Source organism: Eleutherodactylus coqui, chromosome 10 (genome assembly GCF_035609145.1).
Source record: "Eleutherodactylus coqui strain aEleCoq1 chromosome 10, aEleCoq1.hap1, whole genome shotgun sequence".
NCBI lineage: Eukaryota > Metazoa > Chordata > Amphibia > Anura > Eleutherodactylidae > Eleutherodactylus > Eleutherodactylus coqui.
In genome coordinates, this window is record NC_089846.1 from 44,355,880 (window position 1) to 44,375,731 (window position 19,852).

The window sequence follows — 19,852 nt, forward strand, 5'->3', positions numbered from 1 at the left end:
GTCGATAGCAATAGCAACAAATCTTCGCTATACAGTCTCCTGCTCACACTCTGGTGCGGTTTAACTTAGTACACAGTCTCTTTCTATCATAGGGATGTCAATCAATGCCCCACATAGTACAACTTGCTTTTGCCTTTGGTCTTCAATCTGGCTCGTGTACCCAGTCTCGTTCCAAGCATCCTAGCCCCAAAGGTGCTCACAGGGAGGCAAACTGTCTGGTCAGCACAGATCACACTTACAGGGCATGTTTTGTAGATCACCCCGGGACCCTCTGGGCAGTAGTCTGTAATTACTGGCAGGTTTCCTTCCCGGTGTGGCTTACCCATACTATCTCTCTTCCTTTCCCTCAGATTTTGGTCTCCTAATAGTCACAATTTCCTAACTATTCCTCAGCACAGCTTGTCATCTACTCTACTCTATTTAGTGCCATGAGTCTCCTTTTATAATGTTGCCCTAGTCACAAAGCTCTGCGGTGGAATGTTAGTGTATCCACACAAGCCATCAAATACTCAGCCAGGATGCTCACCCAATGCCTTAAAGGTACTGTGTACAAACATCATTATCACATATACAATATACATCCACTGAAAGCCTATAAATAAAATACATACTAAGGCAGTAAGGGCATTATCAGCACTGCAACATGCATAGTGTAACACATAAGATTGTCAAACGTGCCAACAGTCAACTATTCACAGTTCAAGTGTACAATGAAAAGCGGTTGACATATTTACCGTCCACATCTGTTTCCAACCCTCTTCCAACCATGTTACAGAGACATTCTCCCCAAGAAGCCATACCTCTATAATACAGTATATCAGATTCTATATGAATTGATGACACAAAAAACTCCCGGTTTGCCACTATATAAAATGAAGCAAGTGCCACTTTCAGCTGGATCCACGTCCTCAGGAAACTATGAAAACCATGGTAGAGCACAGAACCATTGGACCTATGCCCTGCCACTCATTCTGGCAAATCACAGCCTGGGGCCTGCTAGCGTTCCAAGGCACGCGGATGATGTCAGGTGCTACGATGACATCAATGCATTGTGCCGCCAGTATTAAGCTCTGGACTGAATACAGGAGGAAGACAAACAGACCATTGTCTTGAGAATAAGAAGAGGTGAGTATAATGTTTTTTTGCAAAGTGGTTATTATTACTGGAGGAGGATATTACAAGTGCATTTCTCTACCTTCCTTATTTGTATTATTGGGTACATATTACATACATAGTAACATGTACCCAACATATTGCTTTAAGGGCCAGGGATTGCACTATACGGTCTCTAAAAAAAAAGTGGTAGTTTGGTTTGGCGCACAGGAAGTACGACGCCACAGTGAGGAGAGGCCAGTTGTTGTCTTGGTCTGCACCCCTCTTTCTCTCACTGAGCAGGAAAAAGCCATACAGGTAGAAACGAGTGTGCCCGCTCAGTTCTGGTAATCGAAAGATTGTGGATACTCCACTGACGCACCACTCTGAAAGAGGCAGCCAATGCAACTCCTGGCCCACCAAACTCGTGGGTTAAATACCGGAAAGACTGTTGAACCAGTTTACCTAAATAAGAATACCTTTGAACTTTCTGTTGAAATTTGCCCCAGTTCAAGTAGTTATTTTTCTGCTGCTTATATTACTTGGTGTGATAATGATTCTCTGTGTCCACCCCGAGTTGGAGAAAATGATGACCAGGGAAGAGAGGTGGCTGCCTTGGGCCAAAAGTACCAGCACCAGTGCCACTATTGTGCATCCCTACCATGAGCTGGAACCTAGCAGTGTAGCTAGCTACATGCCGCTTCTAAGCCCGCATAAATTGGGAGGGGTGGAGAAAGCCATGGCAAACTACTCCACTATTTATGCCAAAACACTTTATGGATCCCAGCCGGACAAGGATAGGAATGCATGGAGAATAATGATCCATAAAAGTTTCCGAAAGTCGGCCTCGACTGAATGGATAACCACCACCACCACCATGAGCTGGAGTGGTTTTTGCCACCTCTCCTTTGTGGACGAGACCTGTGCGTTGGGAACCCCTGCCTCATACCAGGGTCCGTCTACACATTATTAATGGAGGATTATACTATGAGAACATTATTAATGGAGGAGCATATTATTGGGGGCATTGTTAATGTGTAACTATAAAGGGTGCAGAAGATGTGATTGCAGTCAGGCTGTGAGGTTTTATAGGCTCATAGGGTTTCTTTTCCCCATATAAGGAGGCCAGTGTTATCAATAAAGCATTATAGTTGGGGGGCCGTTGCAGATTTAACTTTTTTTTTAATAGAACTTTAAAAAGTAGTATATTCTTCTATAGTGCACCTCAGTTTTGAGATGATGTCTTATTTCTTCCTAACATTAGTAATAATCATGTGTTCAGTCCATTCAATTTACAGTATTCTAACCAAATGTGAACTCGTAGGGTTACGTGGCGAGACATGAATTATATCGATGCTGGGTTTCCCCGTCAGAGAGAATGCTGCACAGTCAGCAACATCAGAAGAATTGGTTACATGTCCTGGGAGGGATCGACTATAATAGAAAAATCCAGAGGCTCGTAGGAAAAAAAATCAACCCCATTCTTCTTCTGTAACTGCAGAGCTCACACGTGAGACTGTCCCCTCCTTTGCTGACTTGTGTCCTCTTATGTAAAGTCTTTTCCCTTTAGCTCTGCCTCTGGGGGAGTTAGAGGACTGTGTTTCAGTCTTTTACAACTGGGATGTGCCTACTAGACAGAATCTCTTCCCTGTTCTTACACACAGCACAGAGGTGTGCACATATTAAGCTGCTCTACAGATAAGCAAGTGCTGAGTTCTCGCTCCGCTCTGCTAAGGAGAGCAGCATTCTAGCCAAAGCTCAAGTAGGAAAGCTACACAACTCCTGGCATAAACTTATTTGCAGCTGTTCGTCAAGGCCATCTGCTTTCCAGGAGCAGTGCCTGTTGAGTTTGACTTTATGGATAGTTCTAGAGACATGTCTGAAGAAGAAGGCTGCCGTTCACCCATTGGTCTGGATTGCTGTAGCTGCTGTCTTGACCTAGCCAACAAGAGCGAGATGGAGGAATGCGGTGGAGAGAATAACAACCTGGGCAGCCCTACTGTTAATAATTTCCGTCAATTAAGGGAGAAGTTGGTTTTTGAGAACCTCAACACCGATAAGCTGAACACCATCATGAGGCAAGACTCTCTAGAACCTGTCGTAAAGGATCCCTGCTACCTTCTGAATGAAGGCATCTGCAACAGCAACATAGATCAGACCATGCTGTCCATCCTTCTGTTTTTTCACAGGTGAGCATAACAGATTGATATAACAAAAGTCTTATTTTATCATTTCTGTAAGGAACCTTTCCGCATGGGACAGAATAAACCACAAGTAAATTCCGCACCAAAATCTGCAACCTACCTGCGGATTTTGATGCGGAATTAAAAATGGCTTAAAAGCAGCCTGCAATTCTGCATCAAAATCCGCAGTTACACCTGTAGATTTTGGTGTGCAATGCTGCAGCTGAGGATTTGGCTCCGTCCTGTGTGAAAGGTCCCTAAGAGGTTATGCTAAGGACCTTGGTAGATCTTTACTGTTTCATGCAGGATATGAACCCACTTTTTATGCCACTTTGTGTACGTCATACATCAAGTACAACATTTCACCCCATGCTTTAGCTCTAGGATGGAGCCTGGTGTGTAGTGGAAGTGGAGTATAAAGACAGAGCTTTCATAGTGTAGAAGGTTTAAAGCATTGAAAAACTAACACAAGGAATATAATAAACTTTACAATATACTCACTTTCATGATTACTCTCTGTTCCTAATTCGCCCGGGTCCAGGTCCCCATTGCTGCTCTATGTAGCTACTGTAGTGTCTTCCATAAGGACAAACAATCTTGTGAGCGTGTGAGCAAATAACGGGGTACCCAAACAATAGTAGTGCAAGAACAAAGCATGATCATAAAGGTAAAGAAAGTTTATGAGATTTTATGCCATTGCAGCAAAGTGTTCATTTCCATAGTATACAGTAAGAGGTCACGAAGTCCATATCAGTACACCTCAGCCTCTACCTATGATGGAAATGGGAACCCCTAATTCATGGTGGAAAGGCTCTAATTTCTAAATGATATAGACTTTAACTTCTAAAATTGAAGTTCTTAATTATTCTTGGTAATAAAAACTGCAGTATTCATTATTGCAGTTTGTTGTTTGGGTGTGTGGGGTTTATTCACAGATTGTGACCAGTTCAGCGCACACTTGCACATGTAACCACTGCTGAGTTTCCAACACCTCCAATAAATATCTTATGTAACATGTAATAAGAAAAGAAAATGAATGGCTTAATTTTTTTAGGAAGGGCTTCTTACATCACAAAACGTGCTCTTGAGTTCATATACAGGTGCTTAAGTAGAAAGGCGACTCCTAAATATGAGGTTTATTGGCCTGTGCAGAATTATTAATAGATAATACATTTATTATGAAAGATCTTGGCTGTCCTATTCTAACATCTGACTTTGAGATTGGACGGCCCATTACTGATAGCCCTGGTATGAAAACAACATGTCCCAGGCTTTTGAACCTTGGCACAATATTTACTGTATGATTGAATCACTAAACAATGATTGTACAGCTCCGCACCTTGTCTTGGATCCCAAAATGGTGTTTAGAACTATGGTCAACAAGAAGCTACTGTCCTTGCCATCGGAGCTCAGGTTACAGATGGTTATACCACACACTTTACTGGGAATTATTACACCACCAGGGAAATATATTTTTGCTCTATTTCTGCTTATTAAGAGCTACAGATATGTTAACTCATGACAGTCCATTTATGAGAAAAAATTATAGCAGAACAGATGAGCAATGGATGTTCGAAGAATCATTAGCCCTGGTGTGATACCATGGGGTCTATTTGACCCCAGCCTTGTTCACTGCAGTCCTGCACTTTGAAACTGCTATCTCACGAGGGTTAAATGGATTGTCTCATCAACATCAACTCCTTTTCTATGGGTTTCGGCTCCTGAGACCCCTGGCAAACAGCTAACTTTGCCAGTGGAAGCCACGTCATATGTGGGAACTGCTATCCACTCTGTCTCCTAGAAGAAAGTTCCAATTAGGAGACCCTCACTTTCTAACATCCGTATTGTTGTAATGTCCTAATGGGGCTTTTAATCAAGGGTTGTCCTGATGGGACAACTCTTGTAACTAGAAAAATGATACAGAGACATAACTTGTAGACCAGAGGCGTAACTTGAAGCTTCGGGGCCCCAATGCAAAACCTATAATGCTTTATTCATAGTACTGGGCTCCCTGTATGGAGAAGAGAGGCCTTATGGGCCCGGGTGCAACCGTATCTCCTGCATCGCATTCCCTATAGTAACGCTAGTGTAGGCTATTATGTTTGTGTTATTATGTGCAAAGCCATTACTCTATCACAAAAAGGTGAAGGAAAAGGAAATATGCAACATCATTATAAAGTAGGATACTGCAGTGTAATAGAGTAACAGATATGGGTTATCCCCAATGTTTTTGAGGAGAGTTCAAAGCTGTCACTATAGTTCTTCATCTCTCAGAATGTGAGAGTGTCCATGGACGTCAGTTATGAGGACAATTTTGTAAGGCGTCCTCCTCCGATTTGGAACCTCGGAACCTTATTCTCCAGCCAAAACTAAAAGTACAAGTCTAATGGGCTAAACTTTTTCCAGTGGTCAGCTGATATATAGATTTTTTAGGTAAGTGAAGTTAATCTTGACCCCGGTTATTTCAAAAATCAGAAGAACCGCATCTTTACGTCTTGGCCTTTAACCATGGTGGAAGCAGGAACTCCTAACTCCAGAATAAAACGTACAAACGGCACAGAAATACAGCTGACATCAGTGTAGAGTTGAGTTGTGACCAGTGTTATTGATTAGAGGACTCCCCTGCTACTGTGTGGGGTGCTCAAAATCTGTCAGCCCTTCTTGGGCGCAACTTACATACGGTGGCCTGAGTATGGTCTAACCGTTGTAACAGTTGTCAAAACTGCCATTGACCGGCATTATGACATCACAGGGAGTGTTAAGCTAAATTCAGAAATTTGTCGCCTCAGATTTTACTGTAATTTCATACCAAAAGATTAGTATCAATTTTTCCATCTCTCTTATTTGCATCTTACCCAGAGGAGCAGGAATGGCCTTTTAAGTCTCCTCACTCATTCAGGTGCTCTCCCTAAGGAGAAAAGATAGCATTCCTGACCCACATCACAGGCCTCTCGCTAGCAAAGCCAGAAACCTACTGCATACTGATGAGGGGCAAACACCCCGAAACCGCTGCCTGTACATGGATTCTGGCTTGGCTTTCAATTCCCAGTCATTGTTACAAGGCTTGTATAAGGAGTCTAATATTGATTTGAAGGAATCCTGCCTTCCAATAGGTGGCACTGCGGAGGCATTGTTCTATCTCCCTTATTTTCACAGCATAAGGCATGCTGTGTATTTTAAAATCTGCAGCATACACTAAGGCTGGCTTCACACGAGCGTATGTGTTTTTGCGCATGCATGAGCGCTGCATCTTTGTAGAATGAATGTTGATTTTTTTGTGCACACATCGGCTTATTTTATTGTACTTTTTGCGTGTAAGGCATGTACATTTGAGTAGGCCAAAAAAGCAATGAAGCTCCCAGCTATTGGAATGGCTAATAAGTCTAAAAAGTTCAAGATGTGTTCTTTTTCCTGCGCAATCCCTATTAACCGAAATGCACAGGTATATGTTCATGTGAATTATGTAATGCATGCAAAAATGTTGCATACACAAATATGACTGTGTGAAGCCAGCTTATGATTTATACGAACCTGGTGATGGCAACTCGATAAAAGAGTTTAAGAGAGGCCTGGACACCTTTCTTGAGCGATACAATATTACATGTTACAGTCACTAATTACTTCAGAAGGGGTCAGTGATCCCAGGATTATTCTGATGGCCAGATTAGAGTCAGGGAGGAATTTTTCCTTAAATGGGAAAAATTGGCTTCTGCCTCAATGTTTGTCTTGCCTTCCTCTGGATCAACATTGGGGTTTAATTGGCTGAACTGGATGAACATATGTCTTTTTTCGACCTCACATACTAAGTTACTATGTTACCATTTAACATAGTATTGTACCTCCTCATTGATTTATCTGCAACAAATCCGCTGTGTGTAAACATACCCCTTAGGCCAATGCATATAGTTGTAATATGTATGTGCACTGCATGGCGCATTTAGCCTACTAGGAGAGCCTTTACTCTTACTGCCAGTCTTAAATGACACAGCAGTCTTCAAGAAAGTTAATAGACTGTTTGATTTCAAGGCCTCTATAAGGCCTCTTTCACACGAACATGATTTTGGCGCTCCAATAGCCACGCTAAAAAATCGCAGCTATCGGAGCGCTAAATCGCATGAACAAAGAACAGTCGCAACCAAGTCACGGCTATTCTCTGCAAGTTTACACGGCTGACCGCTGTGTCTTGCAGTGCACTGATGCCACAGCTCCAGAATCCCTCAGCCACCAGAACAATGAAAGGCGTCACCACGGGTATTAAGGGAGTGCCCCGCCCGCCGGCTTGCATAGTTTCCCATATGCATTGTGCTGTCAAAAGGTCTATCTTTTAATGGAGAGAAATCTCGGCGTCACAAAATAGCCTATTTTGCTTTTTTTTGAAGCGCCATTTTTTAGGCGTATCAAAAAATTGTTTGTCTGAAAGAATCTATAGGGAACCATAAGTTCTGTTAGATGCGATTTTTTTGACGCACCTACTCTGCGACCCTCGTGTGAAAGAGGCCTAAGGCTACATTCATATAGGCGACAATCTCAGCGAGTTTTGTGCGTTGCGAGATGCACAAACTTCTCATGAATATGATCTCCATTCCTTTGAATGGACTTATTCTCATGAGTGATTTTCTTTTTACCCCTTGCAGCGACGCGGCAAGGATAAAAATCACAGCATATTCTATTTTTTAACGTTCCCTCGGAATGCCTCGCCCAATGTTTCCAATGGGACCTTAAAAGACATCACTTGGCACTCGCATGATGTGACAATATGATGTTTCCCATTGAAACCAATGGGAAACACTTGCGATCCTCTGACAAGCATTAAACTCGCGCCTGAGGATCGCTATTTCACAGAAGCAATGTGAGTCATCTTGAATGAAAAACGCCTCGCAGCAGCGTGAAAAACGCTCGTTGGCCCAATATCGCACTCGTGTGAATGCAGCCCAATAGCATTTTCCTATAAAGCTGGAGTCATCATTTTGCAAGCGCTCATTAGCACATATACAATACAAAGACATACGTAAAAGGACTCAAGCAGGGAGTTCAGCGCTAACAGGAGCCATATACAAAGAACGCTGCACAATTCTCAAAGTCAGTTTTTATGCCTTAGGCTTGAAATCATAAATACTTTGTTGAATTAATGTAAGTTTCCGTCGAGCATTACCTTGTAGTACAACCAATAAATTATGTAAAGTGTCTAAAGATCATTTGTCATGTCTACTCTCAAAAATCAGGGATTCAAGAAATACACGAAAAGAGATTCTGTACTTGAGTCTACAGTCCAGTTTGTATATTGGGATGATTTATCAGCTGTTATCACCACGTAAACATTTTCCCTTTAACGTCCTTTTGGTGCTTTTGTGGTGTTCTTGGTACCTCTAGGACTTCCGTAATATAGACCACTTACTCTCTGAGAAAGAATGGACTGGGTGCGACTATGTTTCAGATTGTCAGTATAAGGGCTTCTGCACGTGGGCGATTTTGCGCGCAGAAATTCTGTCGCGGAAACAGCATCCATTAAAACCATTGATTACAATGGGATCCTCACAGCGTTTTTGTGCCTGCATTCCTGTTAGGTGCAAAAATATGCGGCCATGCTTTATTTTTGTACGTATTTGTGCCTCCAAGGCCCCATAGGACCTGAATGGCGTGATTTAATGGTGTAAGTCGATAACACCGGGGACTAATTAGACTGACCCGCCTACTGAGTGGGATGCCCCACCTACTGATTAGGCTGCTCCGCCTGTTCAAAAATGGTGTGGTAGTCCTGCACTAATGTGAACAGGCTCGGCAGCGTACAAAAGAACAGTGAAAGAGCGAGGTTACGCTTGTGAGAGGACGTGATGGCGCTCCATTCAGAGCACAATCAGGTCCCGCACTCGTGAACGTGAATACATCACGCCTATGTGAGACCCCCCCCAAATTTAGTTAAAGCTAGGGATTGTTTTAAAGTGATAGAAGAATAATAACTCACGTGTTCATTCTGTCCCGTTCCGACTTTGCTGCTCCACACAGTCTTTGTTTCTAGTGCTGCAGCGGTGATGTCACCAACTACCCACATGATCACTGCAGCCAATCACTGGCTTCAGTGGTCATATGGATGTTGCCCGTGTAAATACAGTCTTATTGAAATAGATTCTTTTTCTTTTTGGAATCTGTGTGATATGGATCAAATTATGGTCATGAGCGTAAAGAGGTTTTCTAGGAATTAACTATTCATGACTAGAGATGAGCGAACCTACTCGTTTCGAGTAATTACTCGATCGAGCACCGCGATTTTCGAGTACTTCCGTACTCGGGTGAAAAGATTCGGGGGGCGCCGGGGGGCGGGGGGAGCCGTGGTGGAGCGGGGGTAGCAGCGGGGAACAGGGGGGAGCCCTCTCTCTCTCCCTCTCCCTCCCACTCCCCGCTGCAACCCTCCCACTCACCCACGGCGCCCCCCGAATCTTTTCGCCCGAGTATGGAAGTACTCGAAAATCACGGCGCTCGGGTGAAAAAGGGGCGTGGCCGAGTAAGTTCGCTCATCTTTATTCATGACCAATCCTCAAGATAAGTCATCAATAACTGATTGGCAGGCGTTTGCTGCTCAGGACTGCAGCCAATGAGCTGATTGAAGTGACAAGAGCACTCCGGAGAGCACCTCGGCGTTCAATCCCTACCAGGTACAGCGCCATACATTGTATAGTGGCTGTGCCTGGTATAGCTGCTCAATCCCATTGACTTGAATGGGACTGAGCTACTTGCAGGTCATGTGACCTATTAACGTAATGTCCCATGCCTGAGAAGAGAGCATGGCGCTCACAGGAGTGTTGTAGCCTCTTCTATGAGCTGATCAGTAGGGATCCCATAGCAGGTGACCTATCATGAGGATAGGTCATCAATAACTTAGTACTGGAGAACCCCTTTAAGATCTAAAGTTTTTTTTACACATATTAGGATGGAAAGTGGTGTTTATTAGTGTGGATACCTCTAGGACACCCTACAAGATGGGAATTTATGGTGTGATACAATGTTGAGCTGCTGTAGATTGTGTGTGGGGTGGGGGGGGGGGGGGATGAAGAAATTGTCTTTAACTTAGGTGCTTGGTTGTTTTGGCCATGTATCAGTTTTTCTATAGATAATGACATCAGGTTTCATCCAGTTTGCTCTCAGGGCGTGTGGTAAGCAGAGATAATTGTTGTGACATAATATCCATCAATTTGGAGTGAACTAAGGTTTAGGCTAGCTTTGTGCCAAGTTTCACACCAGACATAACTAGCAGAATAATCTGCGCACCAGACTAGCATATTAATGTTCATTTTGAAATGCAAAAGTTGGGAATTAAGTTTCTTTGTGGTCAACTGGTGCTCCATTAATATACGCGTCCGATAGGCTAAAATCCCATTGGACAATGCTGACTGTTGTAAAGTTTAATATCGCAAAGAATGGTTTCTGCTTCTCTTCCATCCATAGAATTATTTGCATTACTCAGTTTTGATATGTTGTAGCAGTCTAATCTTTTCTTGAAGTTAACTTGCTTAGCAGTTTTAGTAAAAATGTGACAATGGTAACCACTTTATTAGACCAATATAGTGCTGCCATGAACCAGGTATAACGGAGTCGTCTCCGCTGTAGCCATCCCCCCTTTAAAACCTCCCTCACCCCACTTACCTAAAGTAACCACTGACACCATTTAATTTTTGGATAATTTTGGCCACAGCAGCCATATTTATTAACAAACAACATTAACATAAAACAACATTTTATAACCTTCTGGAAAAACTTGGGAGATCCTTGGAGCCCCGTACCACTCTGTCGACTCACCACCCGGGAAATAGTTGTAACTGCCGCCCGTTGCATAATAACCGACTCGGGTGACCCTATTTCCCAACGCACGCCTCTCACCGCAAGCTAACCGACTCGGGAAGCTCACCAACTAGCCTCTAGTCGCCGACCTCCCGACACCGAGGCTGACTAGCCATACCCTAGCTAGCCACACCGACCAACTTTGCAGGCCATGGACCTGGCAAAGAAAAGAGGCGACAGGCCCACCAATTAAACAATCAAATGGGAAGGTAGCTATCCAGCCCCTGCCTTCCCCCCACCATACTTTTCTGCTGACTCCAAGGACCCCTCCCCTCACCACTGCCATAACAATGCTTTCTATCCCTTTTGGCCCTCCCCATCCCACCCCCCACCCCCTGGGGCACAACTAATGTCTGGGGAACAATATAGGGCACTATCTGATTGGCACTGATATTTTTGAGGCACTGTCTATCTAGCACTGTTTTGGGGGGTAACTATAGTTATGACAACATGAAATCTGAAGTACAGTATTTGGGGGCACCATGTTTGTAAAGCAGGTGTGCAGGAACTCCCATGCCTGAGTTCAGTTTTTGAGCTTTGTCTGGAACTTATATTTAATGGGGTTGTCCATCTTAACTTTTTTTAAAAAATTCTGCTCCTCATATATAAAAATAATACTCAGCTCTCCCAGGATCCTGAACTCCAGCACCGCATCCCCCCGGTCTCCGCTATGACGCTGTGTTTATATGCTGCAGTTGGCCTGCATACAGGACGTCACAGGCTGACTGCAACTTGTCAGCACAGACCTGGCGCAGTGAGGGGAATTGTGGCGCTGGAGCTGCATGGAGCCGGGGGAGATGAGTATATGATTTTTTAATTATTTTTAAACATAGTGAGCAGGAATTAAAAAAAAATAACTTGGACAACTCCTTAAATATTACTTGAAGGGGTACTGAACTTTTTTTTTAATGTAGCACAATAGAATTCATATGTTTAATAATATACACCATGTTTTTCTCTCTCCCGATCTTCTAAGTGCTGCAATGATCTAATAAAAGGAATAGCAGTAACATAGCATTGATCTCCGGTCATGTAAAGTCTCATTGATCATCTACTTTGTAATGTGTGTTATTCTTCACCTTTACTTTCTGAGGAAGAATGCGAATAATTCTCAGTAATGCCATAAATACCATTATCTGTCACATAGCAACCCCCTGCAGCTGATTGATATTCCTGTAATGTATGACCAGTGCAAAGAAATATTAATTGTCCTGGAAAATCATTCATTTCTTACGTCACACTTGAGGAGCCTTCTAGCATTAAACAACAAGTATGCTGGTGGTTGTATCTCTGGCTCACATGAGATGTTTAAAGAACAGCTGTACTTTTAACTAACTTTTGACATGTCATAGAGACATTAAAAGTAGTGATCAATGGGGGTCCCCCTCTGATTGCTAGAACGAGGGGCTACAGCACTAACCTGAGCACTGTGGCCCCTCAGTGGTCTTTGCTGTTTTGTCTCCTTCCAGCAGCTGAAGAAGGCCTCAAAGAGGTGTGTAGAACTTTATGGATAGTCCTATGTTGGGCGTCTTCAGCTGCCAGCAGGAATCATAGAATGGTAGAATTGGAAAGGACCTCCAGGGTCATCGGGTCCAACCCCCTACTCAATGCAGGATTCACTAAATCATCCCAGACAGATGTCTGTCCAGCCTCGGTTTGAAGACTTCCATTGAAGGAAAACTCACCACCTCCTGTGGTAACCTGTTCCACTCATTGATCACCCTCACTGTCAGAAAGTTTTTCTGTGTCTCCTTCCTTTCAGTTTCATCCCATTGCTTTTAGTCTTTCCTTGTACAAATGAGATTAGGGCCGATCCCTCTGCACTATGACAGCCCTTCAGATATTTGTAGACAGCTATTAAGTCTCCTCTCAGCCTTCTTGTTTGCAATCTAAATATTACCATGTTTTTAATACATCTAAGAATTGTGTTTGTATTTTTTGCTGCTGTGTCATACTGTTGACTCATGTTCAGTCTGTAATCTATTAGTATACCCAAGTGTTTTTCACATGTCCTGAAAAGCAATGAAGAAAGCCGAGGGGGCAGAACACTCAGGTGAGCACTGCAGCCCCCTCGTTAAGGTCAAACTATGGTACAATATGATTAAAATAATATTTCCATTTCAGACTTTTATGGAATATACACATGATATGTGGGTCCCACCCCTAGGACTTGTACCTATTTCCTGTTCTGGCTCTACCTTCAATGGCCAGGCTGTAAGAGGTGACCGGTGATGGTTGGGATTACGGAAACCTCCCAGCGGGCTTTGCAACACTGTTTCCATAACTCCCACAGAAGTCAACAAGAGTTACACTGCGCTAACAGATATGCTGTTTCTCTAATTCTGAAATTACTCTAGCAGACCAGTTGTCCTCAGCGGTTTCCATAATCCTGAACACCCGGTCACCTCGTACAGAGCAGTCTTCCCATTGCAGCTATGTTTAACGGAGATGAGAATACCCCTTTAAGTAAATAGGATACTGGGCTATTGTCTATATAAGTGATGACATTTAGATGAATAACAGTATTTCAGTTTACTAGACCACTCAGCAGATGTGGTTCAACATGCAAAAGGCAAGTTCAGGCAGGATAGTTATAGCTATACCAAGTAAAATTACCCCAGTTGCAGTAGGTCACATTACATTACAAAGTCAGACAGAAAGTCCCTGATCACATCCCAACCATGGCAGGTTTACTCAATATTGCTTTACGTAACATAATCTCCAACAATCCGCATCAGATAAACTACTTCATTGGGTTCATAATATATACAGTGCAAAAAGTGGAGATGAATTCATACAGAGTTTGACAATGGATCCCTCAACTACGTCAAAGGGGACATCAAGCCTGTTCATTTTATAGTGTACCTATCATTTTGGACAATCTTGGGCATAGTATATAAGTGGAATCTGGCGTACTGTGACCACCACAGACTGCTGGGACAAATGGTCTTCAGCTTACTGTTACAGAAACCAATCTCTAAGTGAAGGAATCTATTGGATTGCTTCATAGTACTTAACTTATGGAAGTGCCTTCCAGAGGCCATGAGTTAGGAAGAGCCATACATGAAATAACATGTAAAAGGTGATTGTAGAAGAAATGTGCCATGGAGCCAGTGAGGTCTTCCCCCATCGGTAATTAGTAAAATGTCTTACAATTCCTCTGATATGACATTTAGGTGGGTGCTTGAAGGACTACAAGGCTGGGTTTCCATAACCGCATGTGTTCGAAAACCCACCTGCCCATGGTGACCAATGACTACACAATTTCGTTAGTACAAGGACAGTATTACCAGTAGAATCATGCGGGCATTGGCCACTGCAGGTGTGTGGGTGGTTTGGACGCATGGGGTTACCGCAGTGTGGATACCCAGTCTAAGGCTTTATTCACACGGGCGTTGCGATTTTCGGTCACCCATATCGCGGCCGAAAATTGCATGAATGAGAGAAAGCCGTGACCAAGCCGCGGGTGAATCTTGCCTTTTTGCGCCCATTTACACGACCAGGTGCAGCGTATATATGCAGCAGCCCGGAATTCTGTCAGCTAGAGGGAGATATTTTAGCATTGCTGAAATCTCTCCCCCTTCCTTGACCATGGCAATAGAAGCTCCCTATGGGAGCTGCCGGCAAAGGGAAGGGGAGGGAGTTTAGCAGCGCTAGTTGTGCTAAACTCACTCCCCATCCCTTTGCTGGCAGCTCCTATAGACTTCTATAGCAACTGCTGGCTGATCGTAGCCCAAAGATAGGGCAAGACCTATCTTTTCCGGACGATTTTACGCACCAGAGAATCGCCCATCTGAACGAATGCATTGGAATCCACTGCTTCAGATGGTCGCGATTTTTGGCTGACGTTTTATTGCGGCAAAATAGATGAAACGCTCGTGTGAGTAAAGCCTAAGAAAGTGAGTTCTGTATGTAAAACGGTGCGCCTCTCTAGGAACCATCCTCAGAAAGCACTGTCTCATAAATTTACTACATTTCATCACTGTGGATTTTGTTGTGGATTTGACTTAGAAATTGTACTAGACAATAAAGACAGTACAAAGCAGTGAAAAAACCCATCCTGTTGTGATGTCATGTCTCCGCCCACTGCGTCTTCAGCGGCCACTTATTTGGAACACAGGTAAGTTCTGCTGCGTTTAGTCTATGTGGATCGAATTGTGTAACCAAGGCGTCTCAGAAGACATTATGTCAGAAGGGTTTTCATACTTATTATCTTGACGCCGACCGTCTGCTTGTGGGACTGTCTGTCTTCAAAATGGCCGCACTTCCTTTTACTGTTTTTCAATAAACTTTATTCTTTGCTTCTATGTAAAAATTCTGCAGTGGATCCACCATTTTTCCTCACACAAACACCAATCTACAGATTTTGCGCTTTTATTGAGGCCTATGGGCCTAAATACGTTGCAGAATCAACGCCGAAAGTGACATGCTGCGGATCATAAATCCGCCCCGCAAGAACATTTCTGCAAACATTACATGCGGAAATTTTTTCACTATGTGGGAACGACATTTCAAAAAAATCACATCTACTGGGCTGCTACTGTAAATGCTGCAGGTTTTCCATGTGGCCGATCCACACGGAAAATATGCAGCAAATCTGCACCTTCAGCCTTAGGGTGCCCACCCACTAGCGTTTTTTTACTGCGAAATTCGCAGCGTTTTTTTTTTTTCTGCAGGGGTCTTTGGGCTATGGGACATGCAAAGCTAAAATCGCGATCGCGGAAAATCGCGATATCGCGGTAAATCTCGATTTTGCGCGATCGCGATTTTTACATTACAAGTCCCATAGACCCCCTGCAGAATAAAAAACCCTGCGAATGTCGCAGTGAAAAAAACGCCAGTGGGTGGGCACCCTTAGGATGGTTTCAGCTTTTTTTTTTTTTTTAAAATGCACATTTTCAGTGGCATTTTTTGAGGCATTTTTTTCAGCAATTAATACTGGTCAGATGTTAGCTGTAGATCCTTAGAGGATTATGAAAAGCACTACAAACCGTGCATTATTTCAGTGGCGTTTGTTCTCAGCTGTTAATTTCAATGGTTTCATTCTCGCTACTTTTTTCTGCATGCGTATTTCGCAGCATGCGCCATTTTTGTGCGCATCTGCGCAATGAAGGCCCCATAGAAGTCTATGGGGATGACTGAAAATTTGTGCAAAAGGGATGGGGGGACGGGGGAGAACACATCTGGACCCCATTAGGCTAAATAGCCTTTTAAACAACAGAAGGAGTGTGTCATGAGATTGAACTGGTCCTGTGTTCGGAAAAAGTGCAGTACTATGCGCCAATATGCGCGCAATTCTGCTTAGTCCACAGTGCAAACATGTAATGCTCTGGCAAGCATTTTTATGCGTACGTGTAAAGGGGCCCTTACTGTCCCTTTACACGTAAATATACAATTATCAGTAAAATACGATTTATTATTGCCAATGCCCCACACTTTGACCGGGACTTTTTCCCTATCTAGTAAAGATAATTTGTTCTTGGCTGCCAGTTTTCAGCTCCCTATGATGTATTTTCGGGTTTTATATGGTTTCTAGTGTGCATGTACGGCTGATATCAGCTTTACAGTATTTCCCAGGAAAATACAATAGTTTCTGGTACAAAGTGCGTTTGATAACTGTCTTACGTGTTTTGTACCACATTTACTATGTGTTTAGGTACTTTTGGACTGTTTTTGTGACTCACTGTGAAAATGGGTGTGGCTTAAATTCTGTCAAATCGCGGCAGACTGCACCAAAATTTAGGTGCAATTTTTTGGCATAAACTAAGCCAACTAATAGGTGGTCTAAAGTCAGACTACAGAGTCTTAACATTTGACAAATATACCATCCAGCTGTGGTTATTTTGGGGTGCATTCACATGAGCAATGAAATCACGTGAGTTTTGTGATTTGCAAGGCACGTAAAATTAGACAAAAATAGAACCCATTATTTTCAATGGGTCTATTTACATGGGCGATTTTTCTCTTGCAGAAGAGAAAAGGCTATTAAGCCTAACGAGGCCTCGATGTGTTCTCTTCTTCACTGGATTGCGAAGTGTATGGCACATTTGCGCACCTCCCATAGACTTATATGGGGCCCTTTGCTGCAGAAATATGCATAAAGATAGAGCAGCCCAATTTTTTTGCGAGCGCTCGAAATGCACGCATAATAATTGTTAATGAGAACGAACCCATTGGCATTAGTGGGTTCTATTCTCTGCATATTGCGCACACTGATTCCGCATGTACAATGAGCAGCGCAAATACGTCCGGCTGAAGAAGCCCTAAAGCTTTAACAAAAGCGTTTTGGAGATACTAGTACCCAATAAATGTGTGGCATGCACTGGTATTGGGTCACAAGAAGGAAATCCCAGGTGTTTGCCTCTGGCATCAATGTACTTTCGTGGAATGTGCGAGACATTATTTAGAATATGTTGTTTAACCGGCTTAATATTCACTCATTATTATCCAAGGGGACAAGGCCAACTGGTCAACATGCAGCTGAGCCACGCTGATGCTGCGACTCTCAAGTTGCTGTAACGGCAACCCGACGGTTGCAAGAAATCCAGCAGGTTTGGCTTTCTGACAACAGTTGGGTTGCAGTCGTGTAAGTTTTGGAGTTCCAACATGATCACATTCCCTCGGTACTTCTGTCCTTTAGGTCTCCTGCACAAGAGCGTATGCGTAGATACGCTCGCGAGAGGATGATGTGATTGCGCTCTGAACAGACTGTGATCATATGCTTTCGCTCATGAGCATGCGCACTGTACTGTAAATTTTTGCGCTGCCAACCCGTTTACATTGGCACGTATGTTTTCGTCCAAAAGAAATGCGGGCGAAAAAACACCCAATGTGAGGAAAACCATTGAAATCACTGAGTTCTATTGTCTGCAGTTTGCGCAAGCGAAAACGTATTAAAAATTGCCCATGCTAACACCGGGGACTAATTAGGCTGCTGAGCCGGTTCAAAATAGGTGTGGGTATCTCCAACCCCTGCCGATGTAAACAGGCCCGCAACGCAAAAATGTACAGTAAAATGCATTCACTTCATCCTCTCACCAGCGTATATACGCTTGTGTAGGAGCCGTTAGGCCTCATTCACACAGGTGAGGAATTCACATAACTGTTCAAAAAAACCAAACGACTTTTCAGCGCTGAAGTCCTGAGCTTCAGCCTCGACTTTTCCATGTCTAACGGGAGGGACTGAAAATATGCGCTGCTGGAGAGAGAGATGAAGAGGGTCCCCTGGGGCTTCCCTTCATGTTCTCGGGGCTTTCCTTCCTTGCTGGGGATTCCCTTCATCTTAATGCAGAAAGAGGGGTTCCCCTGCAGGGGAGATGGAGGGATTCCCCAGCAGTAGGGATGGAGGCTTCTGTGCTTTGTGCACCAAAGATAGGTAAGGAGGATCTATATTTTCGAGCAGCAGGGAATTTCATTGGTACTTATAGTTGCGTTTGTTTTGCGCATGTAAGTCAACTGCGCAAATTCCCTTGTGTGAAGGAGCCCTCAGGGTGGTTCCACATAACGTTTCCATGGGACTTTTTGATTCAATATTTGAGGGCAAATTCAGAAGTGGAACAAATCCAGCAAGAAGTAGAAGTCCTTCCTTAAACACGGACGCATGCGCAAATATACTTGCCACAACAGAGCGTATTTGCGTGTGAACCAGTGATACGTTTTTTTTTTAAAGTTACCATTTAAATTTTGCGCTCTTGTGCGCGATAAAAAAAAAGCTGAAAGATAGATCCTGCCCTATCTTATCTCACGGATTGTAATATCACGCCGGAATCACGCTAGTGAAAGCGGAACCATTGAAGTCAATGGTTTTGTTTTGTCATTTTTTTATGATTTTCATGGGCGCAAAAAGTTTTGCAAACACGTTCGTCTGCTTAATCCTTTATATGAATCATTCCTTTTTAATCCCTTTCTGGCTCTGGCTCAAAAAACTGTATGAAAAAGTGCCACAAAAATGAGTGCGTGAAACCACGAGATACGCTTGGTTAGAGCGGCTCCGGTAATTGCATTGGATATGGATACACAGACACAGTAAATACATGGCACAGATTACTTGGAGTGACAGTCTGTATAGGCGCCACACTTCCCACCTAATCCGTACGAAGACGAGCGTGCAACTTGTCAACCTGCAGAACAGACCGCAGACGACTGCTGATCCACCCATAAAGACATCAGGTTGAGGTCGGTTAGGACTGGATATGTTATTGTGTCTGCAAGCAGAATGGTATTACGGCACATTACATACCGCATATCAGCTTTCAGCACCTCGTAAATCTTGTTTTCCATCAGCACACCTCCCATATGTGTCATAACACGGTTACACCAGACAAGCGCATTACGCCCGGCTTATGCGGCTTCATTACTTTTAGGATTTGCTGCTACAAAACACACATTTATCAGCATTTTATTGCTAGCTTGCAGCAATTTTATTGGGTTGAGTTGGTTGTCTCAGTAACACAACCCCTTTCTATATGTCCTCTCATGCCAAACCGGGGGCCTCAGAACCACCTGAATTGGCGTATTAAGACACGTCCGTAATTCTGTACTGAATTCATATACTGCGCTAAAGGTGCTGTCAAAACCACATCGAAAACCTCAATTGTGTGGAATTTTTGCATTAATTTGCCAGCAGCGATATTGTAAACCGTGGCCAAAACATGTACGGTTTTCCCAGTGTGGTCTCCTTCAGATGACCGTTTTTGCGTGTGTTGAATATATACAAATTAGGGCAACTGTATTTGCGCATATTT

At 43.4% G+C, this 19,852-nt stretch overlaps 1 protein-coding gene across 1 annotated transcript in view; it reads left to right on the plus strand.

The window, feature by feature from the left end:
* The first annotated feature begins 2,729 nt into the window (after nucleotides 1–2,729).
* Nucleotides 2,730–19,852, plus strand: part of LOC136580402 (TSC22 domain family protein 3-like) — a 50,706-nt gene continuing 33,583 nt past the window's right edge. Inside the window, exon 1 of the mRNA XM_066580952.1 lies at nucleotides 2,730–3,281. Coding sequence (XP_066437049.1) covers nucleotides 2,950–3,281 — 332 coding nt within the window. The 5' untranslated portion in view covers nucleotides 2,730–2,949. The remainder of the gene's footprint in view (nucleotides 3,282–19,852) is intronic.